At 30.0% G+C, this 19,377-nt stretch overlaps 1 protein-coding gene across 4 annotated transcripts in view; it reads left to right on the top strand.

The window, feature by feature from the left end:
* Positions 1-19,303, top strand: part of Girdin (girdin) — a 23,664-nt gene extending 4,361 nt beyond the window's left edge. For all 4 annotated transcript variants that reach the window (XM_064057851.1, XM_064057849.1, XM_064057848.1 and 1 more), the window contains 11 exons: positions 4,972-5,181; positions 5,230-5,477; positions 5,548-5,629; positions 5,706-6,011; positions 11,722-12,471; positions 12,531-13,115; positions 13,168-13,455; positions 17,709-17,909; positions 17,969-18,283; positions 18,334-18,550; positions 18,626-19,303. In XM_064057851.1, coding sequence (XP_063913921.1) covers positions 4,972-5,181; positions 5,230-5,477; positions 5,548-5,629; positions 5,706-6,011; positions 11,722-12,471; positions 12,531-13,115; positions 13,168-13,455; positions 17,709-17,909; positions 17,969-18,283; positions 18,334-18,550; positions 18,626-18,921 — 3,498 coding nt within the window. In that variant the 3' untranslated portion in view covers positions 18,922-19,303. The remainder of the gene's footprint in view (positions 1-4,971; positions 5,182-5,229; positions 5,478-5,547; positions 5,630-5,705; positions 6,012-11,721; positions 12,472-12,530; positions 13,116-13,167; positions 13,456-17,708; positions 17,910-17,968; positions 18,284-18,333; positions 18,551-18,625) is intronic.
* Positions 19,304-19,377: the final 74 nt, after the last annotated feature.

Below are 19,377 nucleotides of genomic sequence, written 5' to 3' on the forward strand. Positions count from 1 at the left end.
TCTTTAATTTTTCGATTTTTCAGGTTTTTGATTTTTCATTTTTTAGTTTTTTTAAGGTTTCGATTTTTTGAGTTCACTTTTTGGATTTCTCGCTTGCTCAATTTTTCGACTTTTTAGGTTCTCAGTTTTTGGATATCTCAGTTTTCTGATTTTCCAGGTTTTCCATTTTTCAGTTTTTCTTTCATTTTTCAGTTTTGGGATTTTTCAATGTTTCGATTCTTCGACTTTTCGATTTTTGGCTTCTGGAGTTTTCGATGTGTCGATTTTTTTACTTTTTCGATTTTCAATTTTTCGATTGTTTAATCTTTCGATTTTTGGACTTCCCGGTTTTAGATTTTCTGTTCACAATTTTCGTTTTAAATTTTTCGATTTTTCAATGTTTTTATTTCCCGATTTAGTTTCCCATTTTTAGTTTTTCTTTCATTTTTCAGCTTTTCGATATTTCAATATTTCGATTCTTCGACTTTTCGATTTTTGACTCTTGGATTTTTTGATATGTCGATTTTTTTTACTAATTTTATTTCTTCTGAGCGATTTTGGAAAATCGGTAGAAAGTTCCGTAGAAATGTATTCGAAAATGACTTATGGAAATTGAAATTAACAAGAAAATGTCATCAATTAATTTTCGGAAACTGTTGAAAAATGGTGGAAAATGTCAAAATTGACAAAATCAGTCTTATTTTTTTTACTCCTATTTGTTATTCAATTTCGATTTTTCAATTTTTGACTTTTATAAACTCTTTATTTGTCGATTTTTCAATTAATTGATTTTTCAGGTTTTTTGGTTTTTCAATTTTTCAATTTTTTCGGGTTTCGATTTTTCAGTTTCACTTTTTTGATTTTTCGATTTTTCAATTTTTTAATTTTTCAGTTTTTGGACATTTCAGTTTTGGGATTTTTCAGTTTACTTATTATTCAATTTTTCGATCTTACGATTTTGTAGGTTTTTGATTTTCAATTTTTCGATTTTTTTAAGGTTTCGATATTTCGACTTCACTTTTTTAAGATTTCGATTTCTCAGTTTTTCGATTTTTTAGATTCTCAGTTTTTGGATATTTCAGTTTTCGGATTTTCCAGATTTTCCATTTTTCAGTTTTTCTTTCATTTTTCAGTTTTTCGATATTTCAGTTTTGCGATTTTTCGATATTTCGATTCTTCGACTTTTCGACTTTTGGCTTCTGGAGTTTTCGATGTGTCGATTTTTTTACTTTTTCGATTTTTCAATAGTTCGGTTGCTTAATCTTTCGATTTTTCGACTTCCCGGTTTTAGATTTTCTCTTTTCAATTGGCGTTTTAAATTTTTCGATTTTTCAATGTTTTGTTTTCCCGATTTAGTTTTTCTTTCATTTTTCAGTTTTTCGATATTTCAGTTTTGGGATTTTTCAATATTTCGATTCTTCGACTTTTCGATTTTTGACTCCTGGATTTTTCGATTTTTTTACTTTTTCGATTTTTCAATTTTTCGATTTTTAAATTTTAGATTTTTTAATGTTTAAAATTTTAGATTTTTCGAATTTTTTAAATGTTTCGATTTCTTCACCTTTTGATTTTTCGACTTCCCAGTTTTAGATTTTCTGTTTTTCAATTATCATTCTGTCCAATTTTCGATTTTTTAATTTTTCAAATTTGACTTTTATAAACTCTCAATTTTTCGAGTTTTCAGTTAATCGATGTTTTGATTTTCCCATTTCTTGACCTTCGAGTGTTTCGATTTTTTTGTTCTTCAATTTTTTGATTTTTCAGGTTTTTGATTTTTCAATTTTTCGATCTTTTAAAATTATTTTTCGACTTCACTTTTTTTATTTTTCGATTTTTCAGTTTTTAGATATTTCAGTTTTAGGATTCTTCAATATTTCAATTCTTCGGCTTTTCTATTTTTGACTTCTGGATTTTTCGATGTGTCTACATTTTTACTTTTTCGATTTTTCAATTTTTGGATCTTTAAATTTTAGATTTTTCAATCTTTTGATATTTTAATTTTGCAATATTTCTTAATCTTTCGATTTTTCGACTTCCTGGTTTTAAATGTTCTGTTTTTCAATTTTTCGATTTGTTAATTTTTCATTCCCGATTTATCGAGATTTGATTGTTCAGGTTTTCGAATTGTACGTTTTTCAATTTATTATTTTGGCCTATTTCGGTTTCTCAGTTTTTCCAGTTTTCCAATTTTTCGTTTTTTGATTTTTCCGCTTTTCCAATTTTTCAACTTTTAACTTTTTGTTTGTCGATTTTTCTATTTTTCTATTTTTCGACTTCATCACTTTTCGATTTCTCGTTCTTTTGATCTTTCAATCTCTCATTTTTTCAATTTTTTGATTTCTCGATTTATCGAGATTTGGATTTTTCGATATTTTGATTGTCAGTTTCTCAATTTATAAATTGTTCAATTTTTAACTTTTCGATTTTTCGATTTGGTCTATTTCGGTCTCTCAATTGTTCGACTTTTCGACTCCACGATTTCTTGATCTTTTGATTTTTCGATTTCTCGGTTTTTCGATTTTCCAGTTTTTCGATGTTTCAATTTTTCATTTATCCGATTTTTTTTGTAATTTGGGAGTTTCGATTTCTCGATTTTTCGTTATTCGGTTTTTAAAGTTCTCTTTTTCAATTTGAGTTTATCCACTGTCTTTTTTTTTGTTTTCAATATAGTAGATATGTATTTCAATCCTTTAATTTTATTTCGATTTTTTAATTTTACCATATTTCTCGTTTTCAATTTAAAGTTTTTCAATTTTTCAGGATTTCAACCTGAAGTTTTCCGATTTTTCACGTTGTTGTATCTTCAATATTTCAATTTCTCTTTTCTTCATTTTTTGTTTTTTATTTAAAGTTTCACAATTTTTTGTTTTTTTTTTACAATTTTTCGAGTTTTCAGTTTTTCGATATTTCATATTTTGAATTTATTGATTTTTCAATTTTTCTTCTCTTTAATGTTTCAATTCTCGGTCATGTTAAATTTTCGTTTTTTCTAATTTTCGGTTTTCCAGTTTCTCGTGATCTTTCGATTTCTCAATTTTTCGTCCCTCCAATCACAATTTTTCCATTTGCATTCTTTAGATTTTAAATTTTTAGATTTTTTTCAATTTTAGATTTTCTGTTTTTTAATTGTCATTTTGTCAAATTTTCGATTTTTTAATTTTTCAAATTTGACTTTTATAAACTCTCACTTTTTCGAGTTTTCAATTAATCGATGTTTTGATTTTCCCATTTCTTGACCTTCGAGTGTTTCGATTTTCCTGTTTTTCAATTCTTTAATTTTTTGATTTTTCAGGTTTTTCATTTTTCAATTTTTCGATCTTTTAAGGTTTCTACTTTTCGACTTCACTTTTTTGATTTCTCGATTTTTGAGTTTTTAGATATTTCAGTTTTAGGATTTTTCAATATTTCAATTCTTCGGCTTTTCTATTTTTGACTTCTGGATTTTTCGATGTGTCTACCTTTTTACTTTTTCGATTTTTCAATTTTTGGATTTTTGAATTTTAGATTTTTCGATCTTTTGATATTTTAATTTTTCAATATTTCTTGATCTTTCAATTTTTCGATTTGTTAATTTTTCATTCCCGATTTATCGAGATTTGATTGTTCAGGTTTTCGAATTATAAGTTTTTCAATTTATTATTTTGCCCTGTTTCGGTTTCTCAGTTTTTCCAGTTTTCCAATTTTTTGTTTTTTGATTTTTCCGCTTTTCCAATTTTTCAACTTTTAACTTTTTGTTTGCCGATTTCTCTATTTTTCGATTTTTCGACTTCACTTTTCGATTTCTCGTTCTTTTGATCTTTCGATCTCAATTTCTCGATTTTTCGAATTTTTAAGTTTTTTGATTTCTCGATTTATCGAGATTTGGATTTTTCGTTATTTTGATCGACTCCACGATTTCTTAATCTTTTGATTTTTCGATTTCTCGGTTTTTCGATTTCCCAGTTTTTCGATGTTTCAATTTTTCAGTTATCCGATTTTTTTTTGTAATTTCTTCATTTTTTGTTTTCTTACAATTGTTCGAGTTTTCAGTTTTTCGTTATTTCATCTTTTGAATTTTTCTTCTCTTCAATGTTTCAATTTTCCGTCATTCTAAATTTTCCTTTTTTCTAATTTTCGATTTTTCAGTTTCTCGTGATCTTTCCATTTACAATTTTTCAATTTTTCGTCATTTTAAGCTTCCATGTCTTCAAATTTTCGATTTTTCTGTTTAAAATTTTTCAATTTTTCGGGATTTCAACTTTTGAAGATTTCCGATTTTTCGCGTTTTCGTATCTTCAGTTTTTCAATTTATCTTTTCTTCATTTTTTGTTTTGTTACAATTGTTCGAGTTTTCAGTTTTTCGTTACTTCATCTTTTGAATTTTTAGATTTCTCAATTTTTCAATTTTCCGTCATTTTAAATTTGTGTATCGCAAGCAACCACAAAAATTGTCACTAAAAACATTTAAAAATTCATACAAAATAGAACACAGTGTTTCCAAAACATTTTCCCGAAAAAAATCCATTGGGTTATTACGATTTCAACAATATTCTTAGTTTAAGACGTTTTGCTAGTATAAAACACAAATAAAGAATTAATTCTTAGTTAAACGAAATATGTAAAATCATCTAAATAAGTACAAAAAATATTCACTTAGTGTCAATAAGGGTGGTTTTGCAGAATCAGCTTGTATGTCGCATCTATATTAACCTATGGTGATACTAAGGGCCGGTTGCATAAACGCAAATCAAATTTAATCTCTGATTAAGAACAATTGTAACTATGATAATAACAATCGTTACTATGGAGTTAATCAGAGATTAAATTTGATTTGCGTTTATGCAACCGGCCCTAAATGTTCCCAGAATTTGATGCAAATGAGATAAGCCGTTTTTGACTATGTACAAATGCATGTATAAAATACACGTTATTCGCAAAATTTTGAGATGACGTCATCGGTTTCTGGAAGGAGAAATCAATTTTGTTTAATTGTGAATATTTCAATCCTTCCAGGAAGAACTTGGCCAGATTATAATTTCTTTACCAGACTGTGTAGCTCTGGGTAGATCTCCGGGCTCAGACGTCTCCTTGCAACAATTAAAACTATTACTTTTGTTGTTGTTGGGTTGCGCCGTACAAGGTCCAACCAAAGAACACTTCATTTTAAAAATAAAAGAGCTTCCAGTGGACACTCAACATGACATTGTTGAATGTATTAAACAGGTACGTTGCAAAAACACATAAAAAAAAGTGTTTTCATTCGAAATTCAGGTTACAGATGATCAGGACATCGTACTTACGCTGGATCAGTCCGAGCAGTCGTCTCTCAAGTTGTATAATCACGTTCGCACACTAACGACCGAAAGAGACAAATTGTTAAGCCAATGGATGTCAGATTTGGGTCAGGAAGTCAGCGTTGGCGGGCCAACGAGTTCGGCGATCGAGGTGGTGGAGTCGAATCATCTGGCGGTGGAGTTGGCGGATTGGAAAGCCAGATTAAGGAAACAGAGACAAGAGTTGTAAGTATTGATAAATAATGCGAAGAGTAAGAGGGCTAGTGTGGATCTCTGTCTCACTACTCTTTTTTAGGGAAGAAAAGACGGAAATTTTGGCAGAATGTCGTGAAGAACTTGAACACGCGAATGCCTTAGTGGCTAAATTTAAAGCTGAGGTGAGTGTTCTTGTTGTAATAATAATAATAATAATAATAATAATGTTAAACAGAAAATTGTGGTCATGTTTTTTAGAATAGCGATTTGTTGGTGGAATCGCGACGCGCGAAGGTGTATCAAGATGAAATGGACGCAATGAGGGAAAGGGTGGAAAGGGTGGATCGTTTGGAAGCCGAGACCCAGCGGTATAGGGAGAGATTAGCCGATGCGGAGTTTTATAAAGTTCGCGTCGACGAGTTACGAGAAGACAATAAAGTTTTGTTGGAAACGAGGGAAATGTTAGAGGCGCAATTGGCTAGAGCTAGACAACGAGCAGAATACGTTCTAGAGCTTGAAGGGGAGCTTTTGGCTAGTAAACAGAGTTTCAACGAAATTTTGCTGGTAATTTTTTTTATTTTTTTATTAACTTTAAAAATGGCGCTTATGAATGACAATATTACGTAAAAACCTAAAAATATCTCTTATACACTACAGAATGTAAAATGTACAAAATACAAAGAGTGGTGGTCCAAAAAATAAAAAATTGTATACAAAAAATATGACACGTTTGAGAAGTAAAACGAAATGCAAGAAATTTGTGTTGTCCGTTTGCGATGCATAGACAACCAGTAATACTTCTGTTGGGTTCGCTGTTTAAAAATTCACACTGAAAAAGTAGTGGATTGTAATACCAAATGACTTTAATTAAGGTTTATGATTTCTTTTTTCGCTTTTTATTTTATAATTTTTAGAGTTTTCAATTAGAATTTTTATTTTTTTGCGGTATTTTAGTTTTGAATTTTTTGATTTTTTACTTTTTTGTTCCTTCACTTTTTCAATATGCAATTTTCCGCTTTTTAGCGTTTTCATTTTTTCAAATTTTCGATTTTTTACTTTTGAATATTTCAGTTTTTCATCTATCTTCAATTGTTCTATTTGCACCGTTTCAATATTTCGTTATTTTCAGCTTTCGTTTTTTCAAATTTTCGATTTTTCAGTTTCTCGATTTTTAATGTTAACGATTTTTCAGTTTTTCGTTCCTACAATTTTTCAATTTTTAGAAATTCATTTATTTTTCAATTTTCCAGTTTCTCCTTTCATTTTTTTGTCTGGTCAATTTAAAATGTTTCGGTTTTTTAATTTTACAATTTGCATTTTAATATTTTTCAATTTTTTGAAGTTTTCCGATTTTTCACGGTTTTTTTTTCGTCAATTTTTCAAATAGCAATTTTTCAATTTTTTGCTTCTTCATTTCTTCACTTTTTCTATTTGTCGACTTTTGAATTTTTCAGTCTTCCATCTTTTCAATGCTTCTATCTGCAATTTTTCAATTTTTTGACATTTTAAGCTTTCGTTTTTTCAAATTTTCGATTTTTCAGTTTCTCGATTTTTAATATGTCGATTTCTCAGTTTCTAGATTTTTTAGTTTTTTGTTCCTACAGTTATTCCATTTGCAAATTTTTAAGGTTTTGGATGTTTTAATTTTAATTTTTTCAACTTTCTTTCCGGTTCTCCTTTTTTAATTCTTTTTGTTTAATTTAAAATTTTTCGAGATTTCACCTTTTGGAGTTTTCTGTTTTTTCGCGTTTTTTTCGTTCAATTATTCAGTTTATTCTTTCTTCATTTTTTGTTTTCAATTGGAAATTTATCAATTTTTCGATTTTTTAATTTCCTTCATCAATTTTTCGAGTTTTCAGTTTAAAATTTTTCAGTTTTTTGATATTTGATCTTTTGAATTTTTCGATTTTTCAATTTTTTGTCTTGTCAATTTTTCCAGTTACAATTTTTCAATTTTTGGTCATTTTAAGTTTTCGTGTTTTCAAATTTTTTAGTTTCTAGATTTTCAATTTCTTGGATTTTCGTTTTTTTAATTTTCGATTTTTCAGTTTCTCGTGATCTTTCGATTTTTCAATTTTTCGTTCCTCCAACCACATTTTTACCATTTGCAGTATTCAGCTTTTAAATTTTTAGATTGATTCAATTTTAGATTTTCCCTTCAGTTTTTTTTGTTTTAAATTTTTCGATTTTTTAATTTTACAGTTTTACAATTTTTCGAGTCTTGAATTTTTCCATTTTTCACTTTTTCGTTTCTTCAGTTTTTCAATTTGCAATTTTTGAGTTTTCAGATTTTCAGTTTTTAAGTTTTTAATTTTTTAATTTTTTTTTTGCGATTTTTCGATTTCCAATTTATCAATTTTTAGATGTTTAAATTTTTCAATTCAAGTTTATCCGCTAATTTTTTTTTGTTTTCAATTTTTAGATATGTATTTCAATGTTTTAATTTTTGATTTTGCAGTTTGATTTTCAATGTTTCGATTTTTCAGTTTCTAGATTTTGTCATTTTTTCGTTCCTACAATTTTTCAGTTTGCAATTCTTCAGTTTTTTAATTTTAGATATTTTAATTCTTTCAATTTTCCTGTTTCTCTGTTCATTTTTTGTTTAAATTTAAAAATTTTCAATTGTTTGATTTTCTAATTTCACGATGATTCTAGTTTTCAATTTAAAATTTTTCAGGATTTCAACTTTTGAAGTATTCCGATTTTTCGCGTTTTCTTATCTTCAGTTTTTCAATTTCTCTTTTCTTTGTTTTTTATTTAAAGTTTCATAAATTTTTGTTTTTTACAATTTTTCGAGTTTTCAGTTAAAATTTTTCAGTTTTCCGATATTCTCTTGAGTTTTTCCATTTTTCATTGTTTGGTTTCTTCAATTTTGTAATTTGCAATTTTTGAGTTTTCAGATTTTCAATTTTTAATTTTTTCATTTCTTCATTTTTTTTTGCATTTGCGATTTTTGAGTTCCAGTTTTTCAGTTTTTTGATGTTTATATTTTTCAAGTTTTGAATATTTAGATATATATTTCAATCTTTCAATTTTTGATTTTTCAATGTCGTCTTTAATGTTTCAATTTTTCAATTTCTCGATTTTTCAGTTTTTTGTTCCTACAATAATCTGCAGTTTTTTAGTTTTTAGATGTTTAAATTTTTATGTATTCAATTTTTTTCTTCCAGTTTCCCCGTTTTTCATTTTGTTGTGTTTAATTTAAATTTTTAAAATTTTTCGAGATTTCATCTTTTGAAGTTTTCCGATTTTTCATCTTTTGAAGTTTTCCGATTTTTCGCGTTTTCCTTCCCTCAATTTTTCAATTTCTCCTTTCTTAATTTTTTTGTTGTCAATTAAAAATGTCTCAGTTTTTCGATTTTTTAATTTCTTTCTCAATTTTTCAAGTTTTCAATTTAAAATTTTTCAGTTTTTTGTTATTTCATCATTTGAATTTTTAGATTTTTAATTTTTTGTTATCTTAATTTTTCGATTTGCAATTTTTCAATTTTTCGTCATTTTAAGCTTTCGTGTTTTCAAATTTTCGATTTTTCACTTTCTCGATTTTCAGTGTTTCTATTTTTCAATTTCTAAATTTTTAGTTTTTCGTTCCTACAATTTTTTCCATGTGCAATTCTTCAATTTTTCAATTTTAGATATTTTAATTTTTTCACTTTTCCAGTTTCCCGGTTCCTCCATTTTTTGTATTAAATTTAAAATTTTTCAATTTTTCGATTTTTTAATTTCATGATGTTTCGTGTTTTCAAGTTAAAATTTTTCAATTTTTCAGGATTTAAACTTTTGAAGTATTCCGATTTTTCGCGTTTTCTTATCTTCAATTTTTCAATTTCTTTTCCTATTTTTGTTTTTTATATAAAATTTCACAATTTTTTGTTTTTTTTACAAGTTTTTAGTTTTTTCAATGTTTAAATTTTCCGTTATTTTAAATTTTCGTTTTTTCTAATTTTCGATTTTTCAGTTTCTCGTGACCTTTCGATTTTTCAATTTTTCGTTCCTCTAACCACAATTTTTCCATTAGCAATCTTCAGTTTTTAATTTTTGGGATTTTTTCAATTTTAAGTTTTTCCATTAATTTTTTTTGTGTTTTCAATTTTTCCTTTTTTAATTTTATATTGAGTTTTTAAATTTTTTCAGTTTTTTGATACTCAACTCTTGAATTTTTCCATTTTTCACTTTTTGGTTTCTTCAATTTTTCAATTCGCATTTTTTTGAGATTTCAGATTTTCAATTTTTAACTTTTTCATTTCTTCAATTTTTTGCATTTGCGATTTTTTAGTTTTTTCTACTTCGAGTTTATTAATTTTTAGATGTTTAGATTTTTCAGTTCAAGTTTACTCGCAATTTTTTTTGTTTTCAATATTTATATATGTATTTCAATGTTTTAATTTTTGATTCTTCAGTTTGATTTTCAATGTTTTGATTTTTGAGTTTTTCATTCCTACAAATTTTTAATTTGCAATTCTTCAGTTTTTCAATTTTAGATATTTTAATTTTTCCAATTTTCCTGTTTTTTGTTTAAATTTATAATTACTAAATTTTTCGATTTATTAATTTTACGATGTTTCAAGTTTGCAATTTAAAATTTTTCAAATTTTCAAGATTTCAACTTTTGTAGCTTTCCGATTTTTCGCGTTTTCGTTTCTTCAATTTTTCAATTTCTCTTTTCTCCATTTTTTGTTTTTTTACAGTTTTTCGAGTTTTCAATTTTTCTTCTTTTCAATATTTCAATTTTCCGTCATTTTAAATTTTGTTTTTTTCTAATTTTCGATTAATCAGTTTCTCGTGATCTTTCGATTTTTCAATTTTTCGTTCCCTCCAACCACAATTTTTCCATTTGCAGTCTTCAATTAAATTTTTAGATTTTTTTCAGTTTTAGATTTTTCATTTTTGTTTTCAATTTTTCAATTTTATAGTTTTAGAATTTTTCAGTTTTCACTTAGAACGTTTCAGTTTTTCTGTATTCAACAATTGAACTTTTCCATTTTTCACATTTTGGTTTCTTCAGTGTTTCATTTTGCAATTTTAGTTTTCAGATTTTCAGTTTTTAACTTTTTCATTTCTTCAATTTTTTGAATTTGCGATTTTTCAATTTTTCGATTTCCAATTTTTCAATTTCCAATTTTTCAATTTTTAGATGTTTAGATTTGTCAATTTAATTTTATCCACTGATTTTTTTTTGTTTTGTTTTCAATATTTACATATGTATTTCAATCTTTCAATTTCTAGATTTTTCAGTTTTTCGTTCTTACAATTTTTCAATTTTTGAGGGTGTCAACTTTTGAAGTTTTCCGATTTTTCTCGTTTTCGTATCTTCAATTTTTCAATTTCTCTTGTTCATTTTTTTTGTTTTTCATTTAAAGTTTCGCAATTTTTTTGTTTTTTTACAATTTTTCGAGTTTTTAGTTTTTTGATATTTCATATTTTGAATTTTTCAATTTTTCAGTTTCTAGTGATCTTTCGATTTCTCAATTTTTCGTTCCTTCAACCACAATTTTTTCATTTGCATTCTTCTTTTTAAAATTTTTAAATTTCTTCAATTTTAGGTTTTTCAATTATTTTTTTGTGTTTTCAATGTTTCGATTTTTCAATTTCTATATTTTTCAGTTTTTCGATTTTAATTTTACGATGTGTCTTAATTTTTTTGTTTTTTATATAAAGTTTCACAATTTTTATGATTTTTTTTACAATTTTTCGTTTTTCAATTTTTCGTCTCTTCAATATTTCAATTTTCTGTCATTTTAAATTTTCGTTTTTTCTAATTTTCGATTTTTTCGGTCCTCCAACCACAATTTTCCCATTTGCATTTTTTGGTTTTTAAATTTTTAGAAGCGAAAATTCAAATTTCAAAGTTTACATTGTGACATTTGACATACCAAAATCAAAATTCCCCAAAATTAAAAAAAATCGAATTTTCAATTAAAAATGTGAAAAAAGGTTTATATTGATTTTGATGTTATTTCAGCACCTAAGTAACATTTTTTAATGTTTTACTTATGATGACCAAATTTGTATTGTTCGTTGCGTTTTAAATTTTTTTAAGACTGGTTAAGAGTAACCCGTATATTTGGTTGCATATGATCAAGGGGCATTTAAATAATAGAAAATTATGATTAACAAATTTTACTAAAAAAATAATAAATAGTTTCAAAATGTCCGCCACTGTGATCGAGATATATGTTTACTTCTATTTTCATATTTCCAAAAATTTTATCTTTAATTAATTTATTTTGTTAAGTCCCTTTCTGACCTGATCTCTTCAACGAATTCTTCTTAGGAACGGGACGCCGCCAAAGAAAAAATCCAAGAACTCCTGGAAGAAAACCTCCAACTCCAACAAGTAACAAAATCAGTTTTTCAAGAAACGAGCACTATAGCCGCCTCCCCGGATTCCGACCAAGAAGAAACCAACTCCGGTGATAACAGCTTATCAGAACAGCTAACCAACAACGCCCAGGCCCGAGCCCTCAAACTAGAACTCGAAAACAAAAAACTCCTATCCACGATCGACTCACTCAAAGAACGAAGTTTTCACGAAAACGCAAACAAACTACTAGAGTTGGAAAAAGAAAAGAAGAAACTGTTGCTGAAGTGCGACCAACTACAAGAAAACTGTGACAGGTTGACGCAACAGAACGACGAACTGGAGAGTCTTTTCAAGAATGCGATGCAAGAAAACCGAAAATTGCAGGATAACATCGACACGATTAAAGTGGTGTCAGAGAGACAAGTACAAGACGTACAAAACGAGCGTACGAAAGTGACAGAACTGGAGAAGAATGTGGAATCGCTAACGAAGGAAAAACAAAGGATTCAGATATTGTGTGACACGATTAAGAAAAGGGCGGACAATGCGGAGAAGTCGCTCATCCAGGTGTCGGATCAGCTGCAGAGTGTCCAGGGACAGACTGAACAAATGAAAGAACTGGAGAAGTTGTCAAACGAAAAAAGTGAGAAAGTCGTCGTTTTGGAAAAAGAGAACGGAACTTTGTTGAAAGATATTAACAAGTTTAAAGAAATGTTGGAGGTAAGTTAGTGTGGAATTATATTTTTTGTATGTTTTTATTTATTTGTTGTGTACAATAGGCAAAAGCCGTGTCACTGGACAACGAAATGGAAAAATCCAAGCGACAAGAAAAAGACATCCAAAAAATGACCAAAGAAATGGAAAATTTGCGCTCGCAGGTGGAAAAGCTGCAGGAGTTCGAACAAAAGTCGCAGGAGCTGTCGTCGCAAACTTCCGTCTATGAGGAAACTGTAGCCACTTTACAGAAAGACCTAATTACCGAAAAATTAAACAACGATAAATGTAAAAATAGTTTGGAAAAGTTGTCCCTAAATTTCGAACTCTTGGACAGCGATTTAAACGTCATCGTCAAAAACATGCTCAACAACTCGAAAATAAAAAAAATAATTTCGTTGGAGTTGGACAAGGACGGGACCGATTCAGTTGTGTGTCAACAGTGTAAAGACAACAAGCAAACAGAGGAGTGCGGCGACAGATTAAACAGTCAAATTTTGAATTTCCAAACTTTGAACGAAGTTTTGCAGGCCGAAAATGCCAAGTTACAAGTAGACATTTCAACTTTAAAATCGCAAGTTCACTCGTTGCAGACGCAACAGACGGCGCTACAGTTGGCGAATAGTCAGCTCGTGGCGGAAAAAGACGAGGTTTGAAAATTTAGTGTCAATTGTGTGTTTAGGTTTGACGTGTTTTTTCTAGTTGTCAAAACAGCAAAAAATTCAGAACACCCAACATGACACGATACTTTTGGACCAAATCACGATGAGGAGTCTGCACGAGCAGTTGACAGCGGAATATGAACTACTGAAAGTTGAGCAGGAGTCGCTGAAGAAGTTAAATAGGGATCTCAGGTCTGAAATACGTACTTTGAAGGAGACGAATTCGTGTCAGAAGGAGAAGGTTCTGGCGCTGGAAGCCGAAAAGGAACTGTTGAAGAACGGTGCGAAAAATTTGGCGGTACTTCGGGCGGAGCACTCGAAATTGAAGGTAACTTGTGTAATTTATGTTTTCAAGATTGGCAACCATTAGTGTCATTACAAATGTCTGTTAAATAACAAGTAAAATAACGCCAAATAATACGAGATTTATTCACATTGTTTAAATTCAAACGTCAAATGTTACAGTGACAACCACGACAAAATTCCCCAACATTTAAAAAATTCTGCTTTTGATATAAAAATGGAAAAAACAGTGCACTTTACTCCCTTTTGTCAAAATTCATATGGTTAACAGTGACATTTAATTTGAATCAAAATTTTTTGTTGATTCTACCGCGTGCTCAGAAAGTTCCAAAAATTTTCCAAAAAAGTGGTTAAAATTGGTTCAATGGACCGAAAATTGGTGCGAAATTGTAGATAATCTTCCGCTAGTTACGAATCAGAAATCACCATTACGATATATATTGCAATAAACTCGAAAAGTGAATTAAAAATTTCCAAAAATTTTCCAAAAAAGTAGTTAAAATTTGTTCAATCGACCGAAAATTGGTGCCACATTGTAGATAATCTTTGGCTAGTTACGAATCTGAAATCGCCGTCACGATATTTGTTCCAATAAACACGAAAACTGAATTTAAAATCCCCAAAAATTTTCCAAAAATGTGGTTAAAATTAGTTCAATCGACCGAACCTTGGTGCCAAATTGTGGATAATCCTCCGCTAGTTACGAATCTGAAATCGCCGTCACGATATCTGGTCCAATAAACACAAAAAATGAATTCAAAATTTCCAAAAATTTTCCAAAAAAGTATTTAAAATCGGTTCAATCGACCGAAAATTGGTGCCAAATTGTAGATAATCTTTCGGTAGTTACGAATCAGAAATCGCCGTTACGATATCTATTACAATAAACTCGAAAAGTGAAATAAAAATTTCCAAAAATTTACCAAAAAAGTGGGTAAAATTGGTTCAATCGACCGAAAATTGGTGCCAAATTGTAGATAACTTCTGCTAGCTACGAATCAGAAACCGCCGTCACGATATCTGTTCCAATAAACACGAAAACTGAATTCAAAATTTTCAAAAATTTTCCAAAAAAGTGGTTAAAATTGGTTCAGTCGACCGAAAATTGATGCCAAATTGTAGATAATCTTCGGTTAGTTACGAATCAGAAATCGCCGTTACGATATCTGTTACAATAAACACGAAAAATGAATTAAAAATTTCCAAAAATTTTTCAATAAAGTGGTTAAAATTGGTTCAATGGACCGAAAATTGGTGCCAAATTGTAGACAATCTTCCGCTAGTCACGAATCAGAAATCGCCGTTACGATATCTATTACAATAAACACGAAAAGTGATTTCAAAATTTTCAAAAATTGTCCAAAAAAGTGGTTAAAATTGGTTCAATCGACCGAAAATTGGTGCCAGATTGTAGATAATCTTCCGCTAGTTACGAATCTGTATTCGCCGTTACGATAGCTGTTACAATAAACACGAAAAGTGAATTCAAAATTTTCAAAAAAGTGTTTAAAATTGGTTCAATCGACCGAAAATTTGTGCCAAATTATAGATAATCTTCCGCTAGTTACGAATCAGTAATCGCCGTTACAATATCTATTACAATAAACTCCAAAAGTGAATTCAAAATTTCCAAAAATTTTCCAAACAAGTGGTTAAAACTGGTTCAATCGACCGAAAATTGGTGCGAAATTGTAGAAAATCATCCGCTAGTTACGAATCAGAAATCGCCGTTACGATATCTATTACAATAAACACGTAAAGTGAATTCAAAATTTCCAAAAATTTTCCAAAAAAGTGGTTAAAATTGGTTCAATCGACCGAAAATTGGTGCCAGATTGTGGATAATCTTCCGCTAGTTACGATTCTGAAATCGCCGTTACGATATCTATTACAATAAACACGTAAAGTGAAATCAAAATTTCCAAAAATTTTCCAAAAAAGTGGTTAAAATTGGTTCAATTGACCGAAAATTGGTGCCAAATGGTAGATAATCTTCCGCTTGTTACGAATCTGTAATCGGCGTCACGGTATCTGTTACAATAAACTGGAAAAGTGAATTCAAAATTTCCAAAAATTTTCCAAAAAAGTTTTTAAAATTGGTTCAATCGACCGAAAATTGGTGCCAAATAGTAGATAATCTTCCGCTAGTTACGAATCGGAAATCGGCGTTACAATATCTATTACAATAAACGCGTAAAGTGAAATCAAAATTTCCAAAAATTTTCCAAAAAAGTGGTTAAAATTTGTTCAATCGCCCGAAAATCGGTTCCAAATTGTAGATGATCTTCCGCTTGTTACGAATTTAAAATTGCCGTAACGTTATCAATTGCAATAAACTCGAAAAGTTAATTCAAAATTTCAAAAAATTTTCCAAAACAGTGGTTAAAATTGGTTCAATCGACCGAAAATTGGTGCCAAATTGTAGATAATATTCCGCTTGTTACGAATCTGAAATCGCCGTTACGATATCTATTACAATAAACTCGAAAAGTGAATTCAAATTTTCCAAATATTTTCCAAAACAGTGGTTAAAATTGGTTCAATCGACCGAAAATTGGTGCCGAATTGTAGATAATTTTCCGCTTGTTACGAATCAGAAATCACCGTCACGATATCTGTTTCAATAAACACGAAAAGTGAATTCAAAATTTCCAAAAATTTTCGAGAAAAGTGGTTAAAATTGGTTCAATCGACCGAAAATTGGTGCCAAATTGTAGATAATCTTTCGCTAGTTACGAGTCTGAAATCGCCGTCACGATATCTGTTCCAATAAACACGCAAACTGAATTCAAAATTTCCAAAAATTTTCCAAAAAAGTGGTTAAAGTTGGTTAAATCTACCGAAAATTGGTGCCAAGTTGTAGATAATCTTCCGCTAGTTACGAATCAGAAATCGCCGTCACAATATCTATTACAATAAACGCGTAAAGTGAAATCAAAATTTTCAAAAATTTTCCAAAAAAGTGGTTAAAATTGGTTCAATCGCCCGAAAATCGGTTCCAAATTGTAGATGATCTTCGGTTTGTTACGAATTTAAAATTGCCGTAACGTTATCTATTGCAGTAAACTCGAAAAGTTAATTCAAAATTTCAAAAAATTTTCCAAAACAGTGGTTAAAATTGGTTCAATCGACCGAAAATTGGTGCCAAATTGTAGATAATATTCCGCTTGTTACGAATCTGAAATCGCCGTTACGATATCTGTTCCAATGAACACGAAAACTGAATTAAAAATTTCCAAAATTTTTCCAAAAAAGTGGTTAAAATTGGTTCAATGGACCGAAAATTGGTGCCAAATTGTAGATAATCTTCCGCTAGTTACGAATCTGAAATCGACGTCACGATTTCTGTTCCAATAAACACGAAACGTGAATTCAAAATTTCCAAAAATTTTCCAAAAAAGTGGTTAAAATTGATTCAATCGACCGAAAATTGGTGCCAAATTGTAGATAATCTTCCGCTAGTTACGAATCTGAAATCGCCGTCACGATATCTGTTCCAATAAACACGAAAACTGAATTTAAAATTTCCAGAGATTTTCCAAAAAAGTGGTTAAAATTGATTCAATCGACCGAAAATTGGTGCCAAATTGTAGATAATCTTCCGCTAGTGGCGAATCAGAAAATTTTCAATTTTTGGATTACGGATTTTAATTCTTCGCTTGGACTTTTTCGATTTCTCGATTTTCCAAATTTCTCAGTTTTTGATTTTTCAGCTTTTCAATTTATAACATTTTTAGATTTTCCAATTTTTTTATCTCTCGATTTCCCGATTTCAAGATTGCTTAATACCTGTTTCAATTTTTCGATTTTTCTTATTTCCGGTTTCTCGACATTTCGGATTGTCCACTTTTAAAATTGTTCGACTTTTCAATTTCGATTTTTTCAGTTTTGGATTTTTCGATTTTTCTATTTCCCGTTTTGTGGCATTTCAGTTTCTCAATTTTTTCATTTCGATTTTTTAATTTTTCGATTCTACAGTTTTTTATGTATCGATTTTCGGTTTCTCAAATTTTCAATTTTTCAGATTTGGAAATTTTTTAATTTATTGATATTTTCATTTTTTTAATTCCATTTTCGACTTCACGTTTTTAGATTTCCGAGTTTGTCAATTATTCAATTTTTTAAATAATTTTCTTCGTGCTGGTATTTGCTAACATAAAACTCATTTTCGCCAATGACATCGCCAAGAAAATAAAGGGCGGGTGGGCGGGGTTAGTACTTGCTAGATTTTAGATTTCCGAGTTTGTCAATTTTGTGCAATTATCATTTTAATTTTAGGACGACTTCAGAAATTTATTCACCGCCAGCGAGCGACTAAAAGTCGAATACAGAAACATCCAAGAAGAACTGAAAAACGTACGAACTGAATCCAGAACCCTGCGTTTGGGGCAGACCGAAATGCAAGGAGAATTAAATTCGACTTCCGACCTCGTGGCAGGTCTGCACCTCGAAAACGCCAAGTTACAACAAAAATGTGATGTAAAACGCGTCCTTTCGTTTTATTGTTACAATGCTTGATTTTGTTATTCGTTTTTAAGATGTTATTTGAAATGAACCACTCGTTGGATTCTGACCGGAGGGCGTTAATGGATCATGTGTCCCAGCTTTTGACGCAATATCACTCTCTATTAACGCATTCATTGGAGGATAAACAACACTATCACCTAGAAGAGAAACTCTATACAGACAAAGTGAACAACCTCTGTCGCCAGAAGGAAAAATTGGAAGAAAAAATCATGGAACATTATAGAAAATTAGACAACGCGTCGTGTAAGAAGAAGGGTTTCGGAGCTACGTTGGTCCGGAAAGTGAGGAAAGCGGGGTCGGATATTATTAACAAGGTCCCGAGCAGGGTAAGTTGAAATGAATTTGGTTAAAAAATTTGGTAGAAACTGGGTTTTAGAATCGGCGATCTTGGCACGAAGACGTCTCACGACTCACTCAATCCCAGTTCACGCTCAGTGGGGGCGAATCAGGGGGCAACGATTCCGACAATAGCGTGGATGAAATGAATACTCGATCGGATTCGTTGAAAGGGTCAGCACAAGGGCGCAGACGGGACGAAGTCACCCTCAGGAAAACATACAGGGATGGGAATTTGCACAGAAGCAGCATAGCAGGTAACTTGTTAAATCACCAATGAAAATTCGAAAAAGTAAAGGACTTAATATGGATTTATAATATTTCGTTCGCAGGCGATGAAAATTTTTCCCGTGAACCAGAAAGCATCTTGAGTTTAGGTTCAGTTGGTTCAAGAAGGACTGTTTATCTTTCAGAGGAAGAACCCAACAACGTCACGCCTGCAGTGACCAATCAAAATCAACCACCTCTATTGGTGTATAACCGAATATCTACAGTGTTGGGTGATTTGTCGCGACCAGGCGACCAGCAAAATTCTGTTGATGCTAATGCCACCAAAGATAGTACCGTGAAGAAGGACGTTGACAATTCCAAGGAGACAGCGGTGTGGTACGAATATGGATGCGTCTGAATGTGACTCCATATGGCGAATATTACGTGTACACCAGTTAAATTATTTTGTATTATAGATTTACAAAATGGGCAGCTTCATGAAATTATTCAGTAGCAGCAGACGAATTAAGTATTTATTTGAAGTACCATTGTAGCAGAAAATTCGTAAAATAAGATTGAACAAAAAAGAAAACGTAGGAAATTATGGAATTTACGTGCGCGTTGAATTTGTTTCCGTCAATCTGTAACCCAACTGCTATGAAGCTAAAGTTAGTTGAATTAATAACGATGCGAGTGCCCTTTTTTGCATTAATAATGACAATTTTTAAGAACTTTTTACCTATTTACATCATTTTATATGTATATACATTTTATATATGAAAACCAATAAATTAAAAGTAGATGCGTATTTTCCTTAGACCTGTAAAACTGCCGTCATATAATAGTTACACAAGAATCCAAAAATAGCGTGATG

The sequence above is a fragment of the Zophobas morio genome, unplaced genomic scaffold, assembly GCF_036711695.1.
Source record: "Zophobas morio isolate AGI-343-1 ecotype UQ-CSIRO unplaced genomic scaffold, CSIRO_AGI_Zmor_V1 ptg000017l, whole genome shotgun sequence".
Classification (NCBI taxonomy): Eukaryota; Metazoa; Arthropoda; class Insecta; order Coleoptera; family Tenebrionidae; genus Zophobas; species Zophobas morio.